Source organism: Pelophylax lessonae, assembly GCF_965119305.1.
Source record: "Pelophylax lessonae genome assembly, chromosome: 3".
NCBI lineage: Eukaryota > Metazoa > Chordata > Amphibia > Anura > Ranidae > Pelophylax > Pelophylax lessonae.
Genome location: NC_138770.1, coordinates 243,851,603 through 243,877,252, shown reverse-complemented (window position 1 = coordinate 243,877,252; position 25,650 = coordinate 243,851,603). Strand labels below are relative to the sequence as shown.

Below are 25,650 nucleotides of genomic sequence, written 5' to 3'. Positions count from 1 at the left end.
GTACCGCTATTAGTGCCCATACTTAGTATTTCCAGGAGTACAAATACTAAAAACAATACCTGGCCCTGGTTCATATACACTCACCAGCCACTTCATTAGATACACCTGTTCAACTGCTTGGTAACACAAATTGCTGATCAGCCAATCACATGGCAGCAACTCAATACATTTAGGCATCTAGACGTGGTGAAGACGATTTGCTGAAGTTCAAACCGAGCATCAGAGTAGGGAAGAAAAGGGATTTAAGTGACTTCACGTGGCATTGTTGTTGGTGCCAGACGGGCTGGCCTTAGTATTTCAAAAACTGCTGATCTACTGGATATTCACGCACAGAAATCTCTAGCGTTTACAGAGAATGGCAAAAAAGAGAAAATATCCAGTGAGCCACAGTTGTGTGGGCGAAAATGCCTTGTTGAGGTCAGAGGAGAATGGGCAGAGATGATAGAAAGGTAACAGTAAGGGCCCTTTCACACGGGCGCTCCGTATGTCCGCAAATCATCCTATTTTTTTGATTATGATTTACGGACATAATGTACCGTATATACTCGAGTATAAGCCGAGGCCCCTACTTTTACCACAAAAAGATGGGAAAAATCATTGACTCGAGTATAAGCCTAGGGCAAGAATACAGGGCGGCGGGCATGGTACAGGAGAATGCAGGGTGACTGGCATGGTACAGGAGAATGCAGGGTGACTGGCATGGTACAGGAGAATGCAGGGTGACTGGCATGGTGCAGGAGAATGCAGGGTGACTGGCATGGTACAGGAGAATGCAGGGTGACTGGCATGGTGCAGGAGAATGCAGGGTACTGGCATGGTGCAGGAGAATGCAGGGTGACTGGCATGGTACAGGAGAATGCAGGGTGACTGGCATGGTGCAGGAGAATGCAGGGTGACTGGCATGGTGCAGGAGAATGCAGGGTGACTGGCATGGTGCAGGAGAATGCAGGGTACTGGCATGGTGCAGGAGAATGCAGGGTGACTGGCATGGTGCAGGAGAATGCAGGGTACTGGCATGGTGCAGGAGAATGCAGGGTGACTGGCATGGTGCAGGAGAATGCAGGGTACTGGCATGGTGCAGGAGAATGCAGGGTACTGGCATGGTGCAGGAGAATGCAGGGTACTGGCATGGTACAAGAGGATCCGGGGTTGTGGGCATACTACAGGAGATGCATTGCTGTGGGCATGGTACAGGTGGACCATGCCCGCAGCACTGCATCCCTTGTAGTGTGCCCGCAGCCCTGCATAATGGCAGGTAGTGAAGCTGTTTCACTTACCTGTTCCAGAGGCGCCTTTATTTTAAAAATGGCGCCGCCCGGCACCTACACGTCATTGCGCACGCGCCGCCGCTGCTCGTAAAAGTTCGGCTATTCCCGGCCTCTCCCGAGTGGCGCGGTGACATGTATGCGACGGGCGGCGCCATTTTTTAAAGCTTAAGCCCGTCGGAGCGGCCAGGGACTTTTTTTTTTTTCCTTGACTCGAGTATAAGCCGAGGGGGATGTTTTCAGCACAAAAAAATGTGCTGAAAAACTCGGCTTATACTCGAGTATATACGGTAAGTCAATGGCATTGCAGATGTCAGAGGATGACCATCCGCTGACATCCGATTTTCGTCCTTTCAGTTCTGTTCCGTTTTTTGGAACGGAACAGAACCCTATTTTTCTTCCGTTGATAAAACGGAAAGGATGCAAAATCGGATGTCAGCGGTATCATCCGCTGACATCCGCAATGCCCATAGACTTACATTATGTCCGTATATCATCCGCAAACAGATGGGATGATATGCGGACATACGGAGCGGATGACACAAGTGTCATCCGCTCCGTGAAAAAAAAAATAGTGCCGGAGCGGATCGCAATGCGGTCCGCTCCGTGTGAAAGAGCCCCAACTCAAATAACCACTCCTTACAACCAACATATGCAGAATACCATCTCTGAACGCACAACACATCAAACTTTGAAGCAGATGGGCTACAGCAGCAGAAGACCACACCGGGTGCCACTCCTGTCAGCTAAATTTGCACAGGCTCACCAAAATTGGACAATAGAAGATTGGAAAAACGTTGCCTAGTCTGAGGAGTCTCGATTCCAGCTGTGACATTCAGATGGTAGGGTCAGAATTTGGCGTAAACAACATGAAAGCATGGATCCACCCTACCTTGTAACAATGGCAGGGATGGGGTCAGGCGTGTTCGAGTTTGTACGTGTCTGATCCCGCCAGGAAGCCGACACTGCACTCCGTTAATCACAGGCAGTGAGACATTTCCTGATCCGCAGCTGCACAGATTGGGAAATGTCTCACTGCCTGTGATTAGCGGAGTGCAGTGTCGGCTTCCTGGCTGGATCGGACACGTAGCAACTCGAACACGCCTGAGCTCATCTCTAATCAACGGTTCAGGCTGGTGGTGGTGTAATGGTGTGGGGGATATTTTCTTGGCACACTTTGGGCCTCTTAGTACCAATTAGGCATAATTTAAACGCCACGGCCTACCTGAGTATTGTTGCTGACCATGTCCATCTCTATATGACTACAGTGTACCCATCTTCTGATGGCTCCTTCCAGCAGGATAATGCACCATGTCACAAAGCTCAAATCATCTCACCACTGGTTTCTTGAACATGACAATGAGGTCACTGTACTGCAATGGCATCCACAGTCACCAGATCTCAATCCAATAGAGCACCCTTGGGATGTGGTGGAATGGGAGATTCGCATCATGGATTTGCAGCTGACAAGTCTGCAGCAACTGATGCTATCATGTTACTATGGACCAAAATCTCTGATGAATGTTTCCAACACCTTGTTGAATATATGCCATGGAGAATTATGGCAGTTCTGAAGGTAAAAGGAGGTCCAACCCGGTGCTAGCAAGGTGTACCTAATAGAGTGGCCGGTGAGTGTATATGCAAACTGGATGCGTTGTTAACCACATCTGATTCGCATCACATGTGAACCAAAAGGCTTTCCAATGGAGCCTGTTCACATATATGTGGGTTGGCCTCAGTGGGATTTTAAAATGAATATGGTGCAATTTCCAGCCCTGTTTAGGTGTGATCTGAAATGTCATAGACTTTAAAGAGGTTGTAAACTCTTTTTTTTTTTTTTTCTTCTTCGCCCTGCAAGAGAAACACATAATGAGCTAGTATGCATCGCATACTAGCTCATTATCAAATACTTACCTTAGAACGAGCCCCCGCCGCACCGCTCGCTTACCTCTACGACGGGCGACATGTCCAGTCGCCCATCTTCCGGGATCGCGGCATCCGGCCATCTGATTGGCCGGAGCCGTGGTGACGTCACTCCCGCGCACGCGCGTGGGAGCCGACAGTCACGGCACGGGGCTCTGAAGGAACGGCACCAGCGGCCGTTCCTTCACAGCGCATGTGCCAGTGACGTCACTGGCTGCATGTAAGGTAAATATCTCCTAAACGGTACATGTTTAGGAGATATTTACAGTACCTATAGGTAAGCCTTATCATAGGCTTACCTATAGGGAAAAGTGTCAGAGGAGGGTTTACTTCCTCTTTAACAATTCGCACCTGAATCAGTGAACAAAGTCACACCAGATGGGCTTGAAATCACACTGCAAACCGGCCTGCACATATGTTCACAGTTACTGATACTAAAAATCGCTATCAGGAATTGGTATCGTTGAGTACTTTAGAAAAAGTATCGGTCTTACAAAAGCGATATCTGTGCATTCCTAGTTATAACCCCTGACTGTTTATTTTTTATCTGTATACCACCGGGGAGATTTCACTTCCTGTCCCATAGCCAAAACAGGAAATGAGAGGAAATCCCTGCAAATTGAAGTGGTAGTAAAGTCATTTATTGTAAAACTCTCTTTACAGCAGTGTTCATTTTGGCAGCAAATTTCAATTTAGTTTTAGTCTTAGGACTAAAATGGCATTTTAGTTTTAGTCCCATTTTAGTCTTCTGCAAGTGTTTTAGTTTTAGTCGTATTTAGTCCACTAAAACTCCAGTATATTTTAGTCGACTAAAACGCCCTACATTTTAGTCAACTATAACTCATTTTAGTCATTTATAATCGAATGGGTGTAGTTCAATTGTAATTTGTAATGCATTATTTAAGCATTTCTCTACAATTTCCAAACTCATTATACTGTATACTACTGCTGGTTCTGGAGTGAAAAATCTAATATGTTATTATTTATGGTATTAAGCTTTGAGCATGCACCAGTGTTAATTTTGGCAGCAAATTTCGATTTAGTTTTAGTTATAGTCTTTTGACTAAAATGCCATTTTAGTTTTAGTCGTATTTTAGTCTTAAGACTAAAATGCCATTTTAGTTTTAGTTGTATTTTAGTCATCTGAATTGTTTTAGTTTTAGTCGACCAAAATTGTGTTAATTTAGTCGACGAAAACGTTTTAGTCGGTTTTAGTCGACAAAATTAACACTGCTTTACAGGCAGGGTTTTTATAACAGAGAAGACCCTAGAAGTGTCTTCTGTCATAAATCTTCCCCCTGCCTGTCAGCAAGTAATGTGATCTGAACCGCACATGCGCTCTGTGTGCCACTGCGATGTGACATTGCCCTGGCACAGCCAATCAAGCAGCCAGAAATCGCAAGCTCGGAAGAAAGACGGGGCGAAGATGGAAGCTACCGGGGACAAGGGAGTGCAGTGCTGGAGGGCTGCATTTGTAGGCAAGTCTATTATAATGTGCTAGTATGCAGTGCACACTAGTAAATTATGGCTTAAACCTGTCGGGGGGGACCCCCTTTTTTTTTTTTTTTTTTTGCATTTACTACCACTTTAAGGGAATCCCATAGGGTCCTCCAGGTCACTAAAACTGGTGTCCCCATTGGAAGATTTCCCCTCTATTACTTATCTGGGGACAACCCAAAATGTTGGATTTTCTTTTACTTTCACAGAGAGGGGGAATCTCTTTAACCACTTAAGCCCCGGAAGATTTTACCCCCTTCCTGACCAGGGCCTATTTTGCAATTCGGCACTGCGTAAATTTAACGGACAATTGCGCAGTCGTGCAACGCTGTACCCAAATGAAATTGATGTCCTTTTTTTCCCCCAAACAGAGCTTTCTTTTGGTGGTATTTGATCACCTGTGCGATTTTTTTTTTTTTGATCATGCGCTATAAACAAAAAAATAGCAACAATTTTGCAAAAATAACAATATTTTTCACATTTTTTTATATGAAATCCCCCCCCCCCCCCAAAAAAAAATGTAAAAATCAATTTTGATTGGTTTGCGCAAAAGTTATTACGTTTTACTAACTAAGGGAAAGCTTTTTGTTAATGACTGTGACATTGCGGCGGACAGATCGGTCCCTTGACTGACATTTTTGACACTTTTGGAGGTACCAGTGACATTACTACAGTAATCAGTGCTATACATATGCACTGTTACTATAAAAATGACACTGGCAGGGAAGGGGTTAACTTTAATGGAGAAGGAGGGGTTCAGTGTGTCCCTAGGGGCGTGCTTCTAACTGTGATTGGATGTGGCTTTTCATGTAACAGCAGAGATCTACGGTCCTACATAGCAGGACCGTATGATCTCCTCTGTTACAAAGGGGAGAATGACAGGCGGCTTTGTTTACATTAGCTGGCTGCCTTTCTCCCGGTGTAACCAACGATCGTGAGTGAGCGGCGGAGATCGGGTCCGCCGCTCACACGCGCGGGGGGGGGGGGGGGCGTGAGCGAGCAGGAGCGCCCTCTGGCGGCGAGCGCTCGCTCCCTAGAGCCTCACAGGCTAGTGACGTAGTACTACGTCACTTTGCCTGTGAGGGGCTGACTGCCGATGTAGATAGTCGTTAGGCAGTCAGCAAGTGGTTAATGAGGGCACAGACATCAATTAAAACTGACAAGTGTTCTAACCCCTCTTCCCTCTATCCAACACTGAAAAAAACTTCCTATTCATTTCATAGCCGTTGTCCTCTGCAGAGCTTCCGGACCAGAGCAGGGATCATACCAAAAAGTCAATAGAGACCCACAAGTGCTTTCTTACAAATATAGTTGCTTACCTGATTTATGAAACAAAATGTATTTTATTGTCTATTATATATTCTGAAAAGTGCCTTTAAATAGACCAAGCACACAACTGTAAGCATGCATCTATACGTTTTCTTTTAACAGAATATTAGCACGGGTTTGGCAGTTGCTGGAGTCATTTTGTGTGCAAGGAGCATAAAACTGGTAAGTGTCATACTTTTACAACTCGATAGAGCCCGGTATGTTTATGTATAGGTGAACATTTCCCTTTGGGATTAATAAAGTATTCTGATTCTGAAATCTTACATTCTCACTGACAATAATAGTTTGCCAGCATCAACTTGTTCTCTATTGATTCATATACTGCCCGCTTCTCAGTTGCAAAAAAAAAAAAAAGATCTTCAGACAAGTTAGAAATTTTCTGTGAGTGGTAACAGTGCGTTCTGCTAATTGGAAGGATTCATGCTATAAGACAGGGATATCAGTCTCATTACGTATCACTAATTTACTATCTGATATATCGGTCTGGATGTCACACCACTTCCTCAAACTCAATCCATCCAAAACTGAGCTTATAATTTTTCCTCCTCCACGTGCCCCTTCCCCTGATCTCTCTGTCAATATCGATGGCATTACTATCAGCCCATCCCCGCATGCCAAGGTCTCAGGTGTTGTCCTGGACTCTGAACTCTCCTTCAAACCCCACATTCAATCGCTGTCCAAATCTTGCCACCTCAGCCTCCGCAACATCTCCAAAATACACCCCTTTCTAACCAAAGACACAACAAAACTTCTAGTTCTCTCCCTGGTCATCTCACACCTCGACTACTGCAATTCCCTTCTCATTGGCTTACCTCTACACAGGCTATCCCCCCTTCAATCCATCATGAATGCTGCCGCCAGACTCATCCACCTTACCAATCGCTCAGTGTCCGCTGCTCCTCTCTGTCAATCCCTCCACTGGCTTCCGCTCACCCAACAAATTAAATTCAAAATACTAATGCCTCGTACACACGCATCGATTACTGGCCGGGAATTTTTGGCCAACGTCCGATCGGCCGATTTTCGGCTTGTTAGTATGATGCTTTCGACAACCGACGCCGACTTTTCGGCCGAATAAATTCTGGTGTGCAGGCTAAAAAATTTTTGTTGGCCGTCAACACAACGGCCGATTTTCCGTCAGTCAGTACAGATTTCGGCAGACAAAAATCTGATGAGCAAGACTGGGCATGCTCAGAGAAGAAAAAACACACGAAAAGTAAACCAGCACATGACATCACTTCTGAAGTAGATTTTTGTTGGCCGAGAACATTCGTGTGCAGTCTAGGCACATTCCAACCAACAAAAAACCACTCTGGACAAAAGTCGGACGACCGGTCGGCCGATAATCGTTGCGTGTACGAGGCATAACAACATCTTACAAATGCAAATATAAAGGGTTCGCGCTTAGGATAAATGGGTGTTAATACTCCAATATCAATAACAATAAATAAATCAATATGAGCTGCTGCAGGTAAAAAAGGTGATACCTCTTAAACAATAAAACAACTATGTACCTGCGCTGCTTATGTCTAAACACCTCAAAATATATGTGATTAAATAAATAAAGTGCTAGTGCAAAATTGTACTAAGTGCAGCCTTAAAAAAAATATATATATATATTACACAAGTGCACACAATAAATATCGGTTATAAATTCCATATATGAAAATACCACATAAAAAAATATCACATAAAAAAACTTGTGCAAATAAAAAGCTTATAAATACAAATGTGTATACTATAGTGTATAGTCCATGATATTGTTGAAGTGAAAAAAAGGCTCTGTGCCAATTTAAGTGCTTAGTGCTCCACTAATGACTGAATATTAAAAGTGCTCGTGCTCAATCCAGGTGCAGTGGTGCTCCCCTCTCAGCTCCCCACTCACCAGAAGTTGCATGTAAAAACGCCTTATCAGTAGATAAAATGGAGTAGACCTCTCACTGGATCGCCAACAGGAACAAGGTAACGCACCACAAGCCTCTCACTCTATCTCCAGGTTATGTTCTCACGATTCATAAAAAGAAAGGGCCATCATCGTGCAGTATATAAGACTTGTTTATTCACACGCAAAACAAATAACACTTACACTGTACAGGGAAAAAATATCGCCTTGTGCAAACCCGCGGGACGCCAAACAAATGGCCGTGCGTTCCACTTCTGGTGAGTGGGGAGCTGAGAGGGGAGCACCACTGCACCTGGATTGAGCACGAGCACTTTTAATATTCAGTCATTAGTGGAGCACTAAGCACTTAAATTGGCACAGAGCCTTTTTTTCACTTCAACAATATCATGGACTATACACTATAGTATACACATTTGTATTTATAAGCTTTTTATTTGCACAAGTTTTTTTATGTGATATTTTTTTATGTGGTATTTTCATATATGGAATTTCTAACCGATATTTATTGTGTGCACTTGTGTAATATATATATATATTTTTTTTAAGGCTGCACTTAGTACAATTTTGCACTAGCACTTTATTTATTTAATCACATATATTTTGAGGTGTTTAGACATAAGCAGCGCAGGTACATAGTTGTTTTATTTTAACATCTTACAAAGCCATCCACAGCTTAGCCCATCGATAGCCTGGTCTCAAAATACCAACCTAATCGCTCTCTTCGTTCCTCTCAAAAACTCCTGCTCTTTAGCTCCCTCATCACCTCCTCCCATGCTCGCCTCCAGGACTTTGCCAGAGCCTCTCCAATCCTATGGAACTCCTTACCCTTATCTGTCTGATTATCTCCTACTCTATTAGCTTTTAGGCGATCTCTGAAAACCCTCCTCTTTAGAGAAGCCTCCCACACCTTATAACTATACCTCCATTTTCTCCATCAGCCCACCCCCCCCCCCCCCCCCACGGTTATTGCCTTTTGTTTCACTTGACCCTCCATTCTAGATTGTAAGCTGTAACGAGCAGGGCCCTCTAATTCCTCCTGTATTGAATTATATTGTAACTGTATTGTCTTCCTACACGTTGTAAAGCACTGCGCAAACTGTTGGTGCTATATAAATCCTGTATAATAATAATATGCAAACTGTGACCCTCCAGCTGTTGCAAAACTACAAGTCCCACCATGTCTCTGGGTGTCATGCTTGTGGCTGTCAGAGCCTTGCTTTGCCTCATGGGACTTGTAGTTCTGCAACATCTGGAGGGCCACAGTTTGCATATCCCTGCCATAAGAGATGCTCAGACTGGTTGTATTAGACAAAATTGAAGCCATTGATGGCCCTGTCTGCACCATCTGGCTTGGCAAACTTTGATTGAAAAATTAACAGGGTAGAAGATAATCAGCCAAACTGTGACTTCATCCAATCAGATGCAGTGACTGGGTTGTGAAGCAGTCACAGATGCTGCAGCTACTTGAATACCTTTCCTTCATCCAGCCAGTTTACAAACTTGTTAGAGTTCTCTGGTTCAGCATCTATTTTTTCTTTTTTTTTACTTGAGCATGCATATCAAACACCAAAAACTACTTATAACAAAAAAAAAAAAAAAACTTCACTGAACAAATGCCACAAGCATTTGCCCAACTGTAATATTTTTTTGTCAAATATGATCGTTTTCCATGTTCACCAGCTCTATTTAGTGGCCGTAAACTGGTATTTAACTCTGAGGATTGCCACTGGATGTGCAAAAGCTAAGCGTGTGAAATTTGGTGCAGAGAATTTTTTTTAAATAGATCCCTCTAGTATAGCCAACGGTTCCTCCTCTTCCTCACCCCTGTGCATGTGTATTGCCAGATCTGTCATATACAGATGTTTGGCACCTGAGAAAATAATTCTGGCTTATTCCTAGATAGTCATAGCATATGCGTGCATATGGATTTATCCTTATACAGGCAGTCCCCGGGTTACAAACAAAATAGGGACTGTAGGTTTGTTCTTAAGTCGAATTTGTTTGTAAGTCGGAAAAGGTATATTTTTTAAGTGTAGCTGCAGCCAAAATAATATTTTTTACGTTTTTTTGGATAGCATAGGGAAGGGTTACTACCCCTGTACCATTTGTTTTAATGTCTCTACCCCTGTTCAGAAGATTTAACCTCACTTTCCTTACAGACTCCATGGCAGCATATGTATGGGTAGCTCTGCCTCCTCTCCTACCCTATAGGACCCCACTCCCATAAATCTTTGCTCCAAGACAGGAGCCATGTTCCTTTTTTGTCCTCCTACAAGTTTACATGCTTTTCCCTATTTGACAAATTCCTGTCGGCCTGATGGCATGTCAGTGTGAGGATGTGACGGTGTTGCATTGAGTGATGGTAGTCCAGCAATCCCAGCTACTGAGCGGGTGGACACGGGCAGTATTTTTGGTGCAAGGAAGAAGCTGTAAAACCTGAAAGAGAGGTGGGCTGTACCCTTGGCCACTGGTCCCAGCTACTAGCGGGATGCCCTGTTGCCCAGCGCGCACGCTTGTTCCCTGGTGGTGGGGAGAGCTCAATTCGCATCTACAGAAAGTGGTAAATGTATCTGTTTCTTTCCCGGTATCCTTTGTGTATATTGTGCATTGTGTTTACCTTGTTTTTATTTCCCTGCTGTCTGGATCCCCACTGAACGCTCCTGCGTTCCAGACCACCGCTCCTCCCTCAGCTCGTCTGACTGTTTCCAATGGTGGACGAGAATGAGGCTTGAAGCGCATAGTGGTTCGGGGGCGGATTCCCGGGAAATTTAAACAGCTGTCAAGCTGTATATCACTGGGATGTCTGCGGGCTCAGCGGTGGTTTTCACGTACTCTGCTAAGCGTACACACGTGCAGATTATCTGAAGACTTTTGTCTGTAGACTTACCAAAACCATATAATATGAGGTCAAACCTAAACACTTTCAATTTGTATGCAATCCGGCAGGCCCTTGCACTACATAGAAAAGGTAAATCTGAAGACAAAAGTCTTCAGATAACCTGCACGTGTGTACGGGGCATAAGTCCTCATCACCTTACTCCAGGTGGAAGGGGGGGGAGGGGGCAGTGAGGAGAAGAGGGGGGGGTGAACTGTATGTGTCTGGTCTCACTCTCTCCCCATTGCAGGCTGTTCACTGAAGCCACAATGGATCCTTCACCGTCCCCTGGTGGCCAGTCCCAGTGCAGCAGGTAAGATTGTTTCTTTTTACCCTTGCCTGTCTGCAGAATGGTTACCCTTAGCCCCGACTGTACTTTTTTTCTTGTATGTGTTTTTTCCTTTTTCCTGTCTTTTTCCCCAAAAGCCCCTCTAGGTCTGGATATCGTTCTTCGGCACATGGAGCCAGGGATCAGTCACCACTTAAACATAGTCACTCCTGCAGGTCCCGACGCCATAGATCCAGATCAAGGTCCAGGCATCATGTGGACAACTCCGGTCCGTCCGGTCCTCAACCAGCCCGACATTCCGACCATGCCAGGGAAAATTCTTGATGAGACTAGTTAAGCATTTCACCTTGCCGCTGGAAGACTCTGTGTCATTTAAAGACAGTCTGGATAGGCGAATCGACACGGACCTTAAGAAGATTTACATGTCGGCCGGGATGGCCTGTAAACCTGCTTTGGCCCTAGCAGCGATGTCCAAAGCCACTGACGTTGGCTTTTCTGGGCAAGGCATCCATTGATATAATCCGCCTAGCGGGTAGGGTCATGCTGTCATCAGTAACGGCCAAGCATGCCCTTTGGCTGTGCCCCTGTTTGGCCGACCCTGGCTCTAAACAGGCATGGTGCAGGATTCCTTTTGAGGGTTCTACACTATTATATGGAAATAAGCTGGACAGCGCCATCACCCGTGCCACAGGCAGTAAGTCGGATTTCCTCCCCCAGGATCGCCGGCTGCTGGATCGGAGAAGAACTCAACACCAGAACTCGGACCGGGCCAGGGAAGCACGTATCTACAGGCCTGAGCGTGAATTCAGAAAAAATTGGAAAACGCAACAAACCGGGCCAGAAGTTTTCAAAAGGGGCATCCTCAGGTGGCCATGAGGCCACAAAGTCTTTTTGATATTGGGCCTGCCCAGGCGGTGCAGGTAGGTGCCCACCTACTCCTGTTCTCGCACGTCTGGGCAGCCTCGATCAAAGATTGCTGGACTACAAGAACCATCTCTCACGGCCATGTCTGGACTTTTCGACAGCCCTCCCGTTCTAAGGTTTGTCCGTACGGCCCTCAATCGGTCAGAGGGAAAAAAGGACGATTCTTCTGTCATACGTGGACTCTCTGGTCGCCCAGGGTGCAGCTGTTCCGGTTCCAGCCGAAGAGAAATTTCAAGGTCTTTACTACTCTCTTTTTATGGTCCTAAAGAAAAACAGATCCTGGAGGCCAGTTATAGACCTAACACACTTAAACTCCTTTATCAAAAAGGAGAAATTCAGGATGGAAACACTTTTCACAATCCGCCAGGCCGTGCAGTCGGGAGATTGGATGGCGTCAATAGACTTGAAGGATGCCTATTTCCACGTGCCAGTGGCAAGGGAGCTACAGAAATTTCTCCGCTTTGCGGTAGACAAGCACCATCTTCAATTCACCTGTCTCCCGGCTTACAACATCGCCTCAAGTCTTTTCCAAACTTTTACTGGCCGTGGTAGCCCTAATAAGATCAAAGGGGATTCGTCTTTACCATTGCTTAGACGACTTGCTGTTACTATCACAAGATCTGGATCAGATCAAAGAGCACAGGTCCCAAGTTATTGCCACTGTTCAGGAATTCGGATTGCTCCTCAACATGGAGAAAAGCCATTTAGAACCGACAAAATCTCTAGTCTTTCTGGGGGCTCTTTTTGACACGTCCAGAAGTACGATTTCCTTACCTCCGGAGAAGATTCCAATAATCCGAGACAGGATACGTCCAGCGTTGTCACCCCCTTATCTACGATCTTCTCAGTGCCTGAGGATCATTGGAACCATGGTAGCCACAGCTCCTATGGTAAAATGGGCACAGTGGAGAATGAGACCATTTCAGATGGGTTTTCTTCAACAGTGGAATCCAGGGAATCAGGATCTTCTGATTCGGATAACCTCCTCCATGAGGAAGAGTTTACACTGGTGGCTGCAGCGGAAAAACCTTCTAAGTTGCCATTCCATTGTCCCGACCCAGTGGACAGTCATCACATCGGACGCCAGCAGGTCAGGCTGGGGCGTGCACTGTCTGTCGGAGGTGGCCCAGGGCGGTTGGGACTTCCCTGCTCGTGGGGTGGTCTCAAATGTCCTGGAGCTTCAGGCAGCCTTCTGCACTCTTCAGGCCTTTCATCATCTTGTAGTCGCAGCTTCAGTCCTCCTAAGACTGGACAACACTACGGCAGTCGCATACATAAAAAGACAAGGGGGGATGCGCAGCCCCTCCCTATTAGCAGAAGTCAAGCCAGTGATGTCCTGGGCTCAACGGAATTTATCTGACCTCACCGCACGGTCTATCTTCCGGGAGTTTAGAACATCCAGGCGGATTTCCTCTCGAGGACTCCCCTGGACAACAACGAATGGTCCCTTCAACTGGATCATTTCTCTGGGGATCTGTCCACGCAATGCCAAACTGGGAAAGTTCTATTCAAGATGGCGTTGTCCCCAGGCCTACAGAATAGATGCCCTGACAGATCGGTGGGAATTCCACACAGCTTACGCCTTTCCCCCAATCCCAGTCATCTTCAAGTTTCTGCAGAGACTCAGGATGGAGAGAGTAGGGATTGTGGCGGTCATTCCTTTCTGGCCCGAAGAGGCTGTGGTTTCCCCTATTGTTACAATTGAGACTTCGAGACCCAGTACCTCTGCCCGACAGGCCGGATCTCCTATCTCAGGGTCCCGTGTTACATCCCTGTCCAGCACAGCTGCACCTGAGGGCCTGGTCCTTTAGAGGGAAAGATTGGAGGCCCTAGGTTGCCCAGCTAGAGCTGTGTCTACACTTCTAAATGCCTGTTGGAGGCAACATGTATTTTTATGTGTTCTGATATCAGATGTTTCTGGATGGTTGAAACCTGACCACACCTGCCCTGGAATTCCGGCAGAGCAAATTACCCAGCAGGATATTCCTGACAAGGAGTCATAAATGGGAATTCATATCCTCACACGATGTTCTCTCATAGGCCTCCTGTTGTGAAGTATGGGTGTAGAGGAGCCTCAGATAAGATTTCCTGGGGAGGTTATACCTACATCAAAGGCCAGCTGTTACTGGAAGATGACTCATATCAAAAACAGTGATTTGTGGATGGATGGCGCCCCTAGTGGAAGAATATAACCTGCCTTTTGGGAAAGATGAGATACTTCCTGTTGAGAAGGAAGGGTGGCATACGAGCTGTCATTGGACAAGCAGACAGTGGGTGTTTATGGGGGTTGTGTCTGAGTGGACCTTAAAAGACCATTGCCAGCATGAGAGAATCTGGTCCAGATTCACGGATTATGGGCCAATACGGCCGGCTCCTTTATCGACCCAAAGATTCAAGATGTTCTTGGCTTCCTTCAGTTAGGTCTAGAATTACCTTTGACAGTGAGCTCCCTCCGAGTCCAGGTCTCGGCCATCTCCGCCTTTACGGGTACTGCCTGGGCCAAGCATCCCCTTATTCGCCAGCTCTTCAGAGGGGCTACGAGACTTAGACCTCCTAGAAAACATAGGTTTCCCAAGTGGGACTTCCTGTTGGCTTAGATTTTGTCTCACTGACTAACTTGGAACAATAAGGTCCGCTCTTTATCAAGAATCTCTCTCTGAAAACGACATTTCTAGTGGCTATCACATCAGCCAAACGGGTGTCGGAGATCAGCGCTCTAGGATGTAAGGAACCATTCTTGTTCTTTCCTGACCGAGTAGTACTGTTCCCAATGTTGGGTTCAAACCCGAAGGCATCGTCAGTTTTTTATGTCAATCAGGAAATCGTCCTGCCAACCTTCAGATCTCCAGATGATCTTAGTGCCCATCCACTGGATGTAGGCGAAGTACTACAATTATACTTGAAAATCACGGCTCCTTTCTGTCAGTCTGACCACCTATTTGTGCTCTTCTATGGTGAAAACAAGGGCAAGAGTGCCTCTTCAAGGTCCATTGCATCATGGATAGTCCAAACCATCCAGTGGGCTTATAAAGCCAGGGGCTTGGCACCTCCAGAGGCGGTGACTGCTCATTCCACCAGAGGGATCTCTACGTCTTGGGCAGCCTCCTGGCATGTGGGACCTGAAGTAATCTGCAAAGCAGCTTTGTGGTCCTCGATCAACACTTTTGACACATTATTGTGTCAAACCTGCTTCCTTGTCCTCTGTTCATTTTGGTTTAAACGTTTCGTCAGTGGAAGGTGCAAATTAAACCTTTCTATGTTTGCCCAGCAGTTGCCCACCCGGGTGTGTATGGCTAGTTATTTCCCATACGTATGCTGCCATGGAGTCTGTCAGGAAAACGGAAAATTTTTTATCAAATATTTACGGCAATTTTCTTTTCCTGATGGACTCCATGGCAGCAGGAGTTCCCTCCCATCTGCTGGAGTAGTCTAGTTATGGAACATGGCTCCTGTCTTGGAGCAAAGATTTATGGGAGTGGGGTCCTTTAGGTTAGGAGAGGAGACGGCGTTACCCATAGGTATGCTGCCATGGAGTCCATCAGGAAAGGAACATGACGGTAAGTATTTGATAAAAAAAAAATCAGTTTTCTGTACCTATGACAATTGGGTTTTGAAAATTTTGGGTTGTTGTGGAAACAAGGATTAGTGATAAAGCTTCAGCGGAGACACCTTTTTCCCATGAGAACTCTTACAGGAGTGAATTTCCCTTCTTTGGGGGAGATTTCTCCTCACTTCCTGTTGTCTCCCTCCGTTTGTAAGTAGGAGTCATTTGTAACTCGGGGACTGCCTGTAATTGATTTTCTGAAGATTTTAAAGGGTCTGATTTGCCATCTTCACAGTAAACAGAGCTCAGTTAGGGGGAAAATTACAACCAAAGCACCTTAACCACTTGCCGACTGCCTAACGTAGATCTACATCGGCAGTCAGCCCCTCACAGGCAAAGCGACATAGGTCTACTTCGCTAGCCTGTGTGGCTCTGGGGAGCGAGCGCGCGCCGCCAGAGGCGCGCTCCCGCTCGCTCACGGACCCCCCCACGCGTGTGCCCGGCGGACCCGATGTCCGCCGGGCACTCGCGATCGTCCGTTAGAGCCGGAGAAAGGCAGGCGGCTAATGTAAACACAGCCGCCTGTCATTCTTTCCTGTGTAAGAATTGAGATCATACAGTTCTACTATGTAGGACCGTTGAGCTCTGTTTTTACACAAGTAGCCACATCCAATCACAGTTAGAAACACGCCCCTAGGGACACACTTAACCCCTCCCTCTCCAATAAAGTTAACCCCTTCCCTCCCAGTGTCATTTTTACAGTAACAGTGCATATGTATAGCACTGATTACTGTAGTAATGTCACTGGTAACCCCAAAAGTGTCAAAAATGTCAGTCAAGGGTCCGATCTGTCCGTCGCAATGTCGCAGTCCCGCAAAAAAAAATCGCAGATCGCCGCCATTACTCGTTAAAAAAAAACACCAAAAATGACAGAAATCTTTCCCTTAGTTAGTAAATGCAATAACTTTTGCGCAAACCAATCAAAATACGCTTTTTGCGATTTTTTTTTTTTTTTTTTTTTTTTTTTTTTTACCAAACATATGTAGCAGAAAACAAATTGGCCTAAAATGTTAAAAAAATTAGATTTTTACATTTTTTTTGGGGAATTTCATATAAACAAATGTGAAAAATATTGTTATTTTTGCAAAATTGACGCTCTTTATTGTTTATAGCACATGATCAATAAAATCGCACAGGTGATCAAATACCACCAAAAGAAAGCTCTGTTTGTGGGAAAAAAAGGACGTGAAATTCGTTTAGGTACAGCGTCGCACGACCGCGCAATTGTCCGTTAAAGCAATGCAGTGCCGAATCGCAAAATAGGCCCTGGTCAGGAAGGGGGTAAAGTCTCCTGGGGCTTAAGTGGTTAATATGGATAGTAAATAGCCAAAATATTTGACATTGCATGCAAATTGTATTATATTTTGTATGGATGCACCAAAATATCGGCTGCCGAAAATAGGGTTATTAATGTTTCGTAAAAAAAGTGTGATGATAATGGCATGCTGTGTCCCATTGACTTAAATGCAAAAACGCCCCTTATTGACATCAAAGCAAAATCACGTCCCATTGACTTCAATGCAAAAACACCAGCCACAATAATTAAATTAAAGAATTTTGGTTTTCGACCAAGTGCATCCTGAATTTTTCAATTTTGGCTCCGGAATTTCTATTTCAGTGCACCACTAATATTTTGTTATCTGATCTTAACATTTTCCCACAACCAAAATTTACTACCTACTTTTTTTCCTGTTATTTTCACTACTAACAGGTAACCAAGTTTACAAACGCTAAGGCCATCCCAGATAATTTCATAAAGAAAAATGTGAAGCTCCGTGGTAAAGTCATTAATGTGAAGGAACATGCAATAGAAATTGAACACATTCCAATTAGAGTTCCCATTTTGACATCTATTCTAAAAAAATGTAAGTAAACTGTATGTAATATTTGAAACCTCTTTTTGTTGCATACACTGGGAGTGTAGAGTGTTGTCTATATATTATTTACATTCAGTACTAACAAATAGACCTAACAATAGATCTGAATGACTCAGAAGAGAGGCAGCGCCTATACCTCCATTAGTGACAGGACTGTCCAATTAGTCTGTTTACACAAGCCACCAACATGTATGAAAGTAGTGTTCAGGCTTTTTTTTTTTTCCTTGAAAGCCAACATTCTTTTTCAACTGAATATTATGGATGCACCCAGTAATTAATGTTTATTTATGAAAACAAGCATACACATACTTTTAAAAAGATATAGAACATAAATTGTTATATAACAGACCCAATAAACCTTCTGGAATACCTGAGGACCCTTAGGAACTTTGGCACCTCACCCACCCTAGAAGCCAATTAAATATCTCGGCTTTTTTTTTTTTTTACCTATGTTAATGTTCAAAGACATTTCCACATCTCACCTACTACTTAACTTTCTGCTTTCATGGGTATGATTTTAAGGCTCTATCCAAACCTAAAAAGCCAATCATGGTCTTTTGGGTTGTATATTTAGCAATTGCAAATCCCTTTGTGAATGTATGTATAGGTTTCATGTTTATTTAGCTTCAAATATGTTTCTGTAATTTAAAGTTAATAGCCGGCACAGATATAGTTGATATTCAATCATACAGAACATATGTTATACCTACATAATCCCTGTAACATAAAGGTGAGAGCCAACACACACAGCGTGCCATTACAGCCTTGAAAAAAAAAGTGCGTAGGTGAAAATTTGTGTACAATTAATTGCAAATTCAAAATGCAATTCTGTTTTGCAAAATTGTTTTGTTTTGCAATAAAGTGAAAAAAAAATTTTTTACTTGTTAAAATATGAAAAAAATACAATTGATCAAATGACCTAGAAACCGTAAGTGAAAAACGCAATATATATTCACTTTTAAACCAAAGTATAGTGTATTTTCAGCTAACATATTTTTGAGTTATTATTGCAGGATTAACCTAAAGTTTATTTCTAAAATGTAAATTTAGGGGAAAAAAAAGCATAAGGGAATGAGAAATGTCCCTTGTGCTGGTGGCTGCTCTCAACCCCCCCTCCCTCTTTCTCCTCCCCTCCCCAAGTTCTGCATGTGCAGTTTACAGTTTTGGCTTCTACCAAGGTAAATGAGCTCCTGCACTTGCGAGTGATGCCGTCTCAACCCAGCTATTTAAAATGGCCAAAGATTGAAACTGCATCATTGGAGTGGAGGTGAGGATAGTTCCACTTTAAAGGTATTTTTTATCACACGCCTTTTTACAGTCATTTTCTGCAGAGGTCATAAACTGGTATCAGACACTGAAATGGAGGTCTTAGAACAGGTAAATTGAAATAGAATCTAAGGAAGATTTTTAAAAAACAAGATTTTAAAAAACATTAACCACTTCAATACCAGGCACTTTTCCCCCTTCCCGCCCAGGCCAATTTATAGCTTTTAGCGCTGTTGCATTTTGAATGACAATTGCGCGGTCATGCAACACTGTACCTAAACCAAATGTATGTAATTTTCTTCCCACAAATAGAGCTTTCTTTTGGTGGTATTTGATCACCGCAAGTTTTTTTCTGTTTTGCTAAACAAATAAAAAAAGACCAAAAAGTTTGAAAAAAAAAAAAAAAGTTTATTTGTTTATGTTATAAAATTTTGTAAATACGTTTTTTTCCTGCACTGATGAGGCCGCACTGATGAGGAGGCACTAACATGTGGCACTGATAGGCAGCACTGATGGACACTGATATGTGGCACTGATAGGTAGCACTGATATGCAGCATTGATGGGCACTGATCGGCGACACTGATAGGCAGCACTGATGGGCGGCACTGGTGGGCAATAATGGGCACTGGCGGGCAGCACTGATGGGGAGGGCACTGGTGGGCTCCCTGAGCCCTGAATGCCATCCCTGGTGGCCATGGTGGGCATCCCTGGGGTCATGGGTGGGCATCCCTGGTGGTTCTAGTGGCACCCCCTCCCCCCAAAGGTTCTGCACTGGTAATCAATGCTCTGATTACTAGTGCAGACCCCCCCTGTCTGGAGAGCCGCAGATCGTCTCTCCTCTACTCGTGCCTGTCAGGCACGAACTGAGGAAAGCCAATCAACGACACTTCCTATTTACTATGTGACCAGCTGTGATTGGACACAGCTGCCCACATGGTAAAGAGCCTACGTCAGTAGGCTCTTTACCGAGATCGGAGATGTGGTGTGTCAGAGTGATAAGCCGCATCACCGATCGCCGCTCTGCACGCATTATCCTGCGGTGGTCATATGAAGTCCGGTCAGGATAACGTAACCACCTTCCCGCCGTCATTTTCCTATAGGGCGGGCGGGAAGTGGTTAAAGTAGTTTGTTTGTTGTTAGTTTATTTTTTTTAGGCCAAGGGCTGGTAAGCTGAATATATTATATTATATATTTTTTTTTTTTTTTGGTTTAGTTATCTTGACTGTTGTTTAGGGATAGCATAGTGACTTAGGGGTTAGCATGTATGCCTTGCAGGTCTGTTGTCTTTGGTTTGGGTCCCAACCAGCACACTATCAGCACAGAGTTTGCATGTTCTTCCTGTGCTTGTGTGGGTTTCTTTCAGGTTCTCCGGTTTCCTCCCACATTCCAAAAACATGCTGGGAAGTCAATTGGTTTCTGTCTAAATTGGCCCTAGTATGTGTGTGTTGGTCAAAAGTCCAACTGCAGTCTGCTAGGCAGAGCCTGCTAACAGAAAAGTAATGTTACAAAGTTTGAAGTTGCACCTAAGGTTTAGTTGGTAGTTTAACTGACTAATTTTCTTGTCTTGGTCTTTCAGTGTATTAGCTTGAAGTAGTTGTAACCCCCCCCCCCCCCAAAATGCTCCTTTTCTGTTAAGGCATAATATATAGAATAGTGTTTCTGTAGTGTCATATATCCCTTTCCATGTTGTACAATACCTGGTTGATCCTGACTGTTCTTGTCTTCCCCTGTTTAAACTGACCACGTTTATCATCGCTGCTGATCCATGTTACCGTGGTTATTTTACGTTCCTCCGTCACGCTGCTCTCTCCTTTAGCATCTCTGCATCTCTACCCTCCCTCTCCCTGTCAGTTCCATTCCCCTCTCCTCTCATGTCTGTGTAATTCTATTTTCTGCAGCTGCTTCATTGCTTTTAAAGTAGACAAACATGTATTAATTAGTTTGATCCTCTCTGTTATAGGTCCTTGTTTAGTACAGTGTGTGTGTTTTCCTAAAATTATAATGCTAAATAACTTCTTTGCAGAGCCTTACTGTGCAGACACCTGACCTCCCTCTACTGGCCTGTATTTAACAGAGGGGAACCTCAGCCCCTCCCACTGTACTCCTTCACATGGAAAGGAAAGCAGAGGGAGGTCACATGACAGTACAGCAGGGCTCTGCAAAGAAGGTCTTTAGCATTATAATTTTAAGAAATTACACACACTGTATTGAACAGGGACCTAAAACAGAGAGGATCAAAGTAATTAATACATGTGACTTTATGCCCCTGTTCATATCAGCACAATTTAACAATGTGATTTGACAGGTCAAATTGCAGCCTACTGCTGGCAATGGGAGCTTCCCAATCAGTACGACGCCGACTTTGAGGCATCGCACTGATTTCCAAAAGTAGTTCCTACACTACTTTTGGCAACTTCGGGGGCGACTTCAACAGACCTCTTTGCAGTAACCCGCACAGATGTCTTTCAAGTCGCCCTTGTAGTCGGACCGAAATGCTGCTTTGAAATTTTGCGAGTTCAGGTGAAGTCACACAATTTCAAAGCTATGTTCAGTGTCAACGAAGGCTACTTTCTAGCAATTTGCAAATCCTGTTATTTCTTTCTGTTGGGATTCTATTTTTCTAGTTTCCTATAGCCTTCGATTGGGAATCTCATTTTTAACAGAGCACTGGCAGCGAGTGACACCAGAACCTAAGAGGGACTTGAGGGCAACAGAGGGGCATTGCCCTTATACCTAGCTTTGTTTCAAAGGTTCACTACTGCAAAGACACTTTTCTGGTGTTAATTCTTGTTAATGTATTGTGCCAAATTTATGAAGCATTTGCGACACTTTTGGTTCTGATAGTGACTTGTGCATCAAATTAAGGTAGTTCTAAAATGCGCCACCTTTACATTGTGTCACATTGAATGCCCAGAATGTAAAAGTGGAGCTAATTAAGACCAACACTATTTTGGTGTAGAAAGAGAAAAACTGTCTCAGACAGATTCGGCAAAAGTGTCTCTCATGCAATTTTAAAAGTGGCGCAGCATGAGCCAACTTCAAGTATGAGTTCTAGACAGGTACATTAATTTGGCGCATTATTCACCTCTTTTAGAATGCATGAGAGACACTTTTGCAAAATGTGCCTGCGCCAGTCTTTCCGAATTTCAGGGATTGTCGGGAATGGATTAAAACTTTAACGACGGGGGCATGGCTTAACAACGAATGTAGCCGGACATGTGAGGCACTCGCTCCGCCGAATATCTTTCACATAATCCTGCAGACGCCCGATCCGCTCGAACTCTTACCGGCTACCGCAGCCCTGAGGTGTACGGCTTTCCCGGGAGTATCGGGGAGTCTCCTCCACCCGCTACAGCATGGCCAAACGGCAGAAGGAAGGGAAGCAGGCCGCCGATATGCAGGCCTAAGATGGCGCCCTCCCGCAGCGTGTCTCTCAGAGGAGACATACAGGGAGGCCACGCAGAAGTTCTTTACAAAACCTGCATTACGGGCTTCATCTACTACGGTCACTACCCCTGCTACTTCCCCGGGCTCGCAGTCAGATGCTGATGATACTGCCCCTTTGGGGGATGTATCTGCTCAATTATCAGACTGGGACTCGGCCTGCACCATCCAGCCTCACTCCTCCACACAACCCGGCTGAACCAACACTGAGGGACATTATGGCTGCGGTCACTACCTGCAATACCTCCATTACAGCACTGATTGTGGAACTTAAGGGTGTCAAAGCTGAAATCTCATATATATATATATATATATATATATATATATATATATATATATATATATATATATATATATATATATATACTGTGCCGCCCAAGATGGCCTATACATTCTAAACCTGTGTCAATGCTGTGTTAAATACTTCTTCTACTAAATTAATTTAAAAAATCAGAATTCCATATTCATAACCTAATGTCAGCAAGTGCACTAAAATGTAATATAAACCTACCACATTTACTACAAATATAATATTAAATATTAGAAACAAGCAAATGTGAAACAAATCCAATTTACTTATATTAAAAGAGAAGTTTGGGTTTCTTTTTTTAATTTCTACCTACCTAGGTGGACGCAGCATCAGTTCGATGCTGCATCTGTCCCCCGTCACCTCTGCACTGAGAACCGAGCTATTGAACACCGCCGATCGCTCGGTTCTGACAGCTCTCTGCTCTGCCCCCTCCTCGCTCACTGGAGCGATGTGCTGTGGAGGGGTGGGGAGCAGCCGGCTCAGACTCTCAGCGACTCGCTGAGAGGCTGAGCTGGGTGTCAGACCAGGCACCTGGCGGATACCGGCTTCCTTTGTCGTGATGACGTGGTGCCTCGACTGACTTCTGTGATGTGAGCAGAGAGCGGACTTCAGCTGCTCTCTGCTAAAAACAGGTCACAGGAGTGCAGAACGAACTGTACTCCTGTGATCCATAGGAGATGTACAGACAAACAAGCTTTGGCTGTACATCTCCTTTAAGTGTCCATCCATAATCATTGTGCAAAGTCCATAATATATTATTGTGCGATATTCTTTTCCAGTGATGTGAATTCAAAATATGATGTGCCACGTTTCTCCACCGTGTAATCAATCATCCCACCACCAGTAAATTACTGCGCTCACCTTCTGATTCTGATCCAACATTTATTAGGTCTAATGTGCTTTTCCCTAAAAAAATGTGTTGATGTGTTCCTCTGAGCTCCTCTACATCAGCTGTTAGGGATTCTGAGCACTCAATCCACTGCCATCCTGGGTCATCTCACCAAAAATTCATGTTGTGCGCCCCCCCCCCCCCCCTCAAAAAAAAGAAATTGTACTTACTGTGTAGGTGACTTTATTTTTTTTATATAAATCTTTCCACTCATATATATAAACATAACTCGCCTGTTTGTATCTTTAGGATGCAGCCTCCGTGTATCTCTCACAGAAATGGTGCCCTGTTCACTTTTGGTTGTGGCATGACATCACCGGCTCCTCCTCCATGCGCGTTACGTCACCAAATCACTAAGCACATTAGCACTGTAAACTCAGTGTATATGTAGAATACTGTATAATTCAGTATTCTACATATAAGTTCCTTTTTTCACATGTTTTTATTTATATTTTTCTTCACATTTACATGTAGACTAAGCTGTCAAGCAAAAATGAGAGTTACAAGAGTTGGGATATACACAAGAGTATGTACAATGGTCAGCATGAATTCATATGGTTTTTCTAAAAGAAAAAAACATGTTGGCTAGAATTGGACTTTATTTGGTTTGTTGCAGATTGAAAGACTCCTAAAAAAACTACACATCTACAAGGTGACAACACTGCAGTGATTCCACTGCAAAATCTTACACTTAAAGATGGTCAGAAAGTGGAATTGGATAGGAATATGTCCGAACTGTTCAGATTCTCTCAAGTCCTAACTGATGTACGTATGTTTTAACCACTTGCCGACCGCTCACGTTGCTGCTACTGCAGCAGAGCGGTTCGGCTGGGTCCAGCGACGTAGACCTACGTCGCTGGATTCCTCCCTCTCTCAGCGGCGCACTCCCACTGTATTCAGACTTCAGACACAGCGGGAGTCGGGCCAGGGGAGGAGAGGTGGTGATCACCACCGCTCTTCCCCGATCGTTGGGGAAAGAGTGAGGAAATCCGCCCGCTTGTGTAAACAAAGCCGGTGGATCTCCTCTGTGACAGGCAGGGACAGATCACAAGATTCAGCATAGCTGAACCTGCGATCTGTGTCTGTGTCACACAATCCCCTCCCCCCACACACGTCAGTAAGCATGAGGCACACATTTAATCCCTTGATCACCAACAGTGTTAACCCCTTCCCTGCCAGTGTCATTATTACAGTAACAGTGCATATTTATAGCACTGATTACTGTAGTAATGTCACTGGTCCCCCCAAAAGTGTCAAAAATGTCAGTTAGGGATCCGAACTGTCCGCCGCAATGTCGCAGTCCCGCAGAAAAAAAAAAATCTCAGATCGCTGCCATTACTAGTAAAAAAAATAAAATAAACAATAACAATGACAAATCTATCCCGTAGTTAGTAAATGCAATAACATTTGCACAAACCAATCAAAATACACTTATTGTGATTTTTTGTTTTACCAAAAATATGTAGCAGAAAACAAATTGGCCTAAAATGTTTAAAAATTTTGATTTATACATTTTTTTGGGAATGTTATATATCAGAATGTGAAAAATATTGTTTTTTTTTTTCAAAAATTAAAAATCGCACATGTGATCAAATACCACCAAAAAAAAGCTCTTATTTGTGGGGAAAAAAGGGACATACATTTAATTTGGGTACAGCGTCGCACCACCATGCAATTGTCCGTTAAAATAACGCAGTGCCGAATCGCAAAATATAGCCTGGTCGGGAATGGGGTAAAATCTTCTGGTCTTAAAGTGGTTAAAATGCGCTCATTGAGAATTTTTTTGTCAAAGACATGTAGCTAAATACATTTTGGCCTAAATATATGACAAAAATTGAATATATTGGATATTTTTTAACTGTCAAAGTAGAAAATGTCAATTTTTTCGCAAAATTATCGCTCTTTTTTTATTTATATCGCAAAAAATGAAAAGCGCAGAGGTAATCAAATACCACCAAAAGAAAGCTCTGTTTGTGGGAAAAAAGGACGTAAATTTAGTTTGGGTACAGGGCTGCATGACCGTGCAATTGTTAGTTAAATTCGCGCAGTGCCAAGTTGAAAAAAGTGGCCTGGACATTAATCAGGAAAATCCTCCGGTCCTAAAGTGGTTAACACATGAAACTTTTTCATTATTGTAGCAAAACATCTAAAATTAAAATAATACCCTGGTGTGCTAACTTGATTGTAATTAACAGGTGCTTTGACAGATGCAGATGTTAATGCCACAACCTCTCTGTCTTCAGCGTATTAATC

General features: G+C 44.0%; 1 protein-coding gene across 1 annotated transcript in view; it reads left to right on the top strand.

Moving 5' to 3' along the window:
* The window catches only part of LOC309551711 (protein C3orf33 homolog), a 37,184-nt gene that overhangs the window by 437 nt on the left and 11,097 nt on the right, over positions 1 to 25,650 (top strand). The window contains exons 2-3 of the mRNA XM_082252396.1: positions 6,117 to 6,176; positions 17,321 to 17,474. Coding sequence (XP_082108522.1) covers positions 6,117 to 6,176; positions 17,321 to 17,474 — 214 coding nt within the window. The remainder of the gene's footprint in view (positions 1 to 6,116; positions 6,177 to 17,320; positions 17,475 to 25,650) is intronic.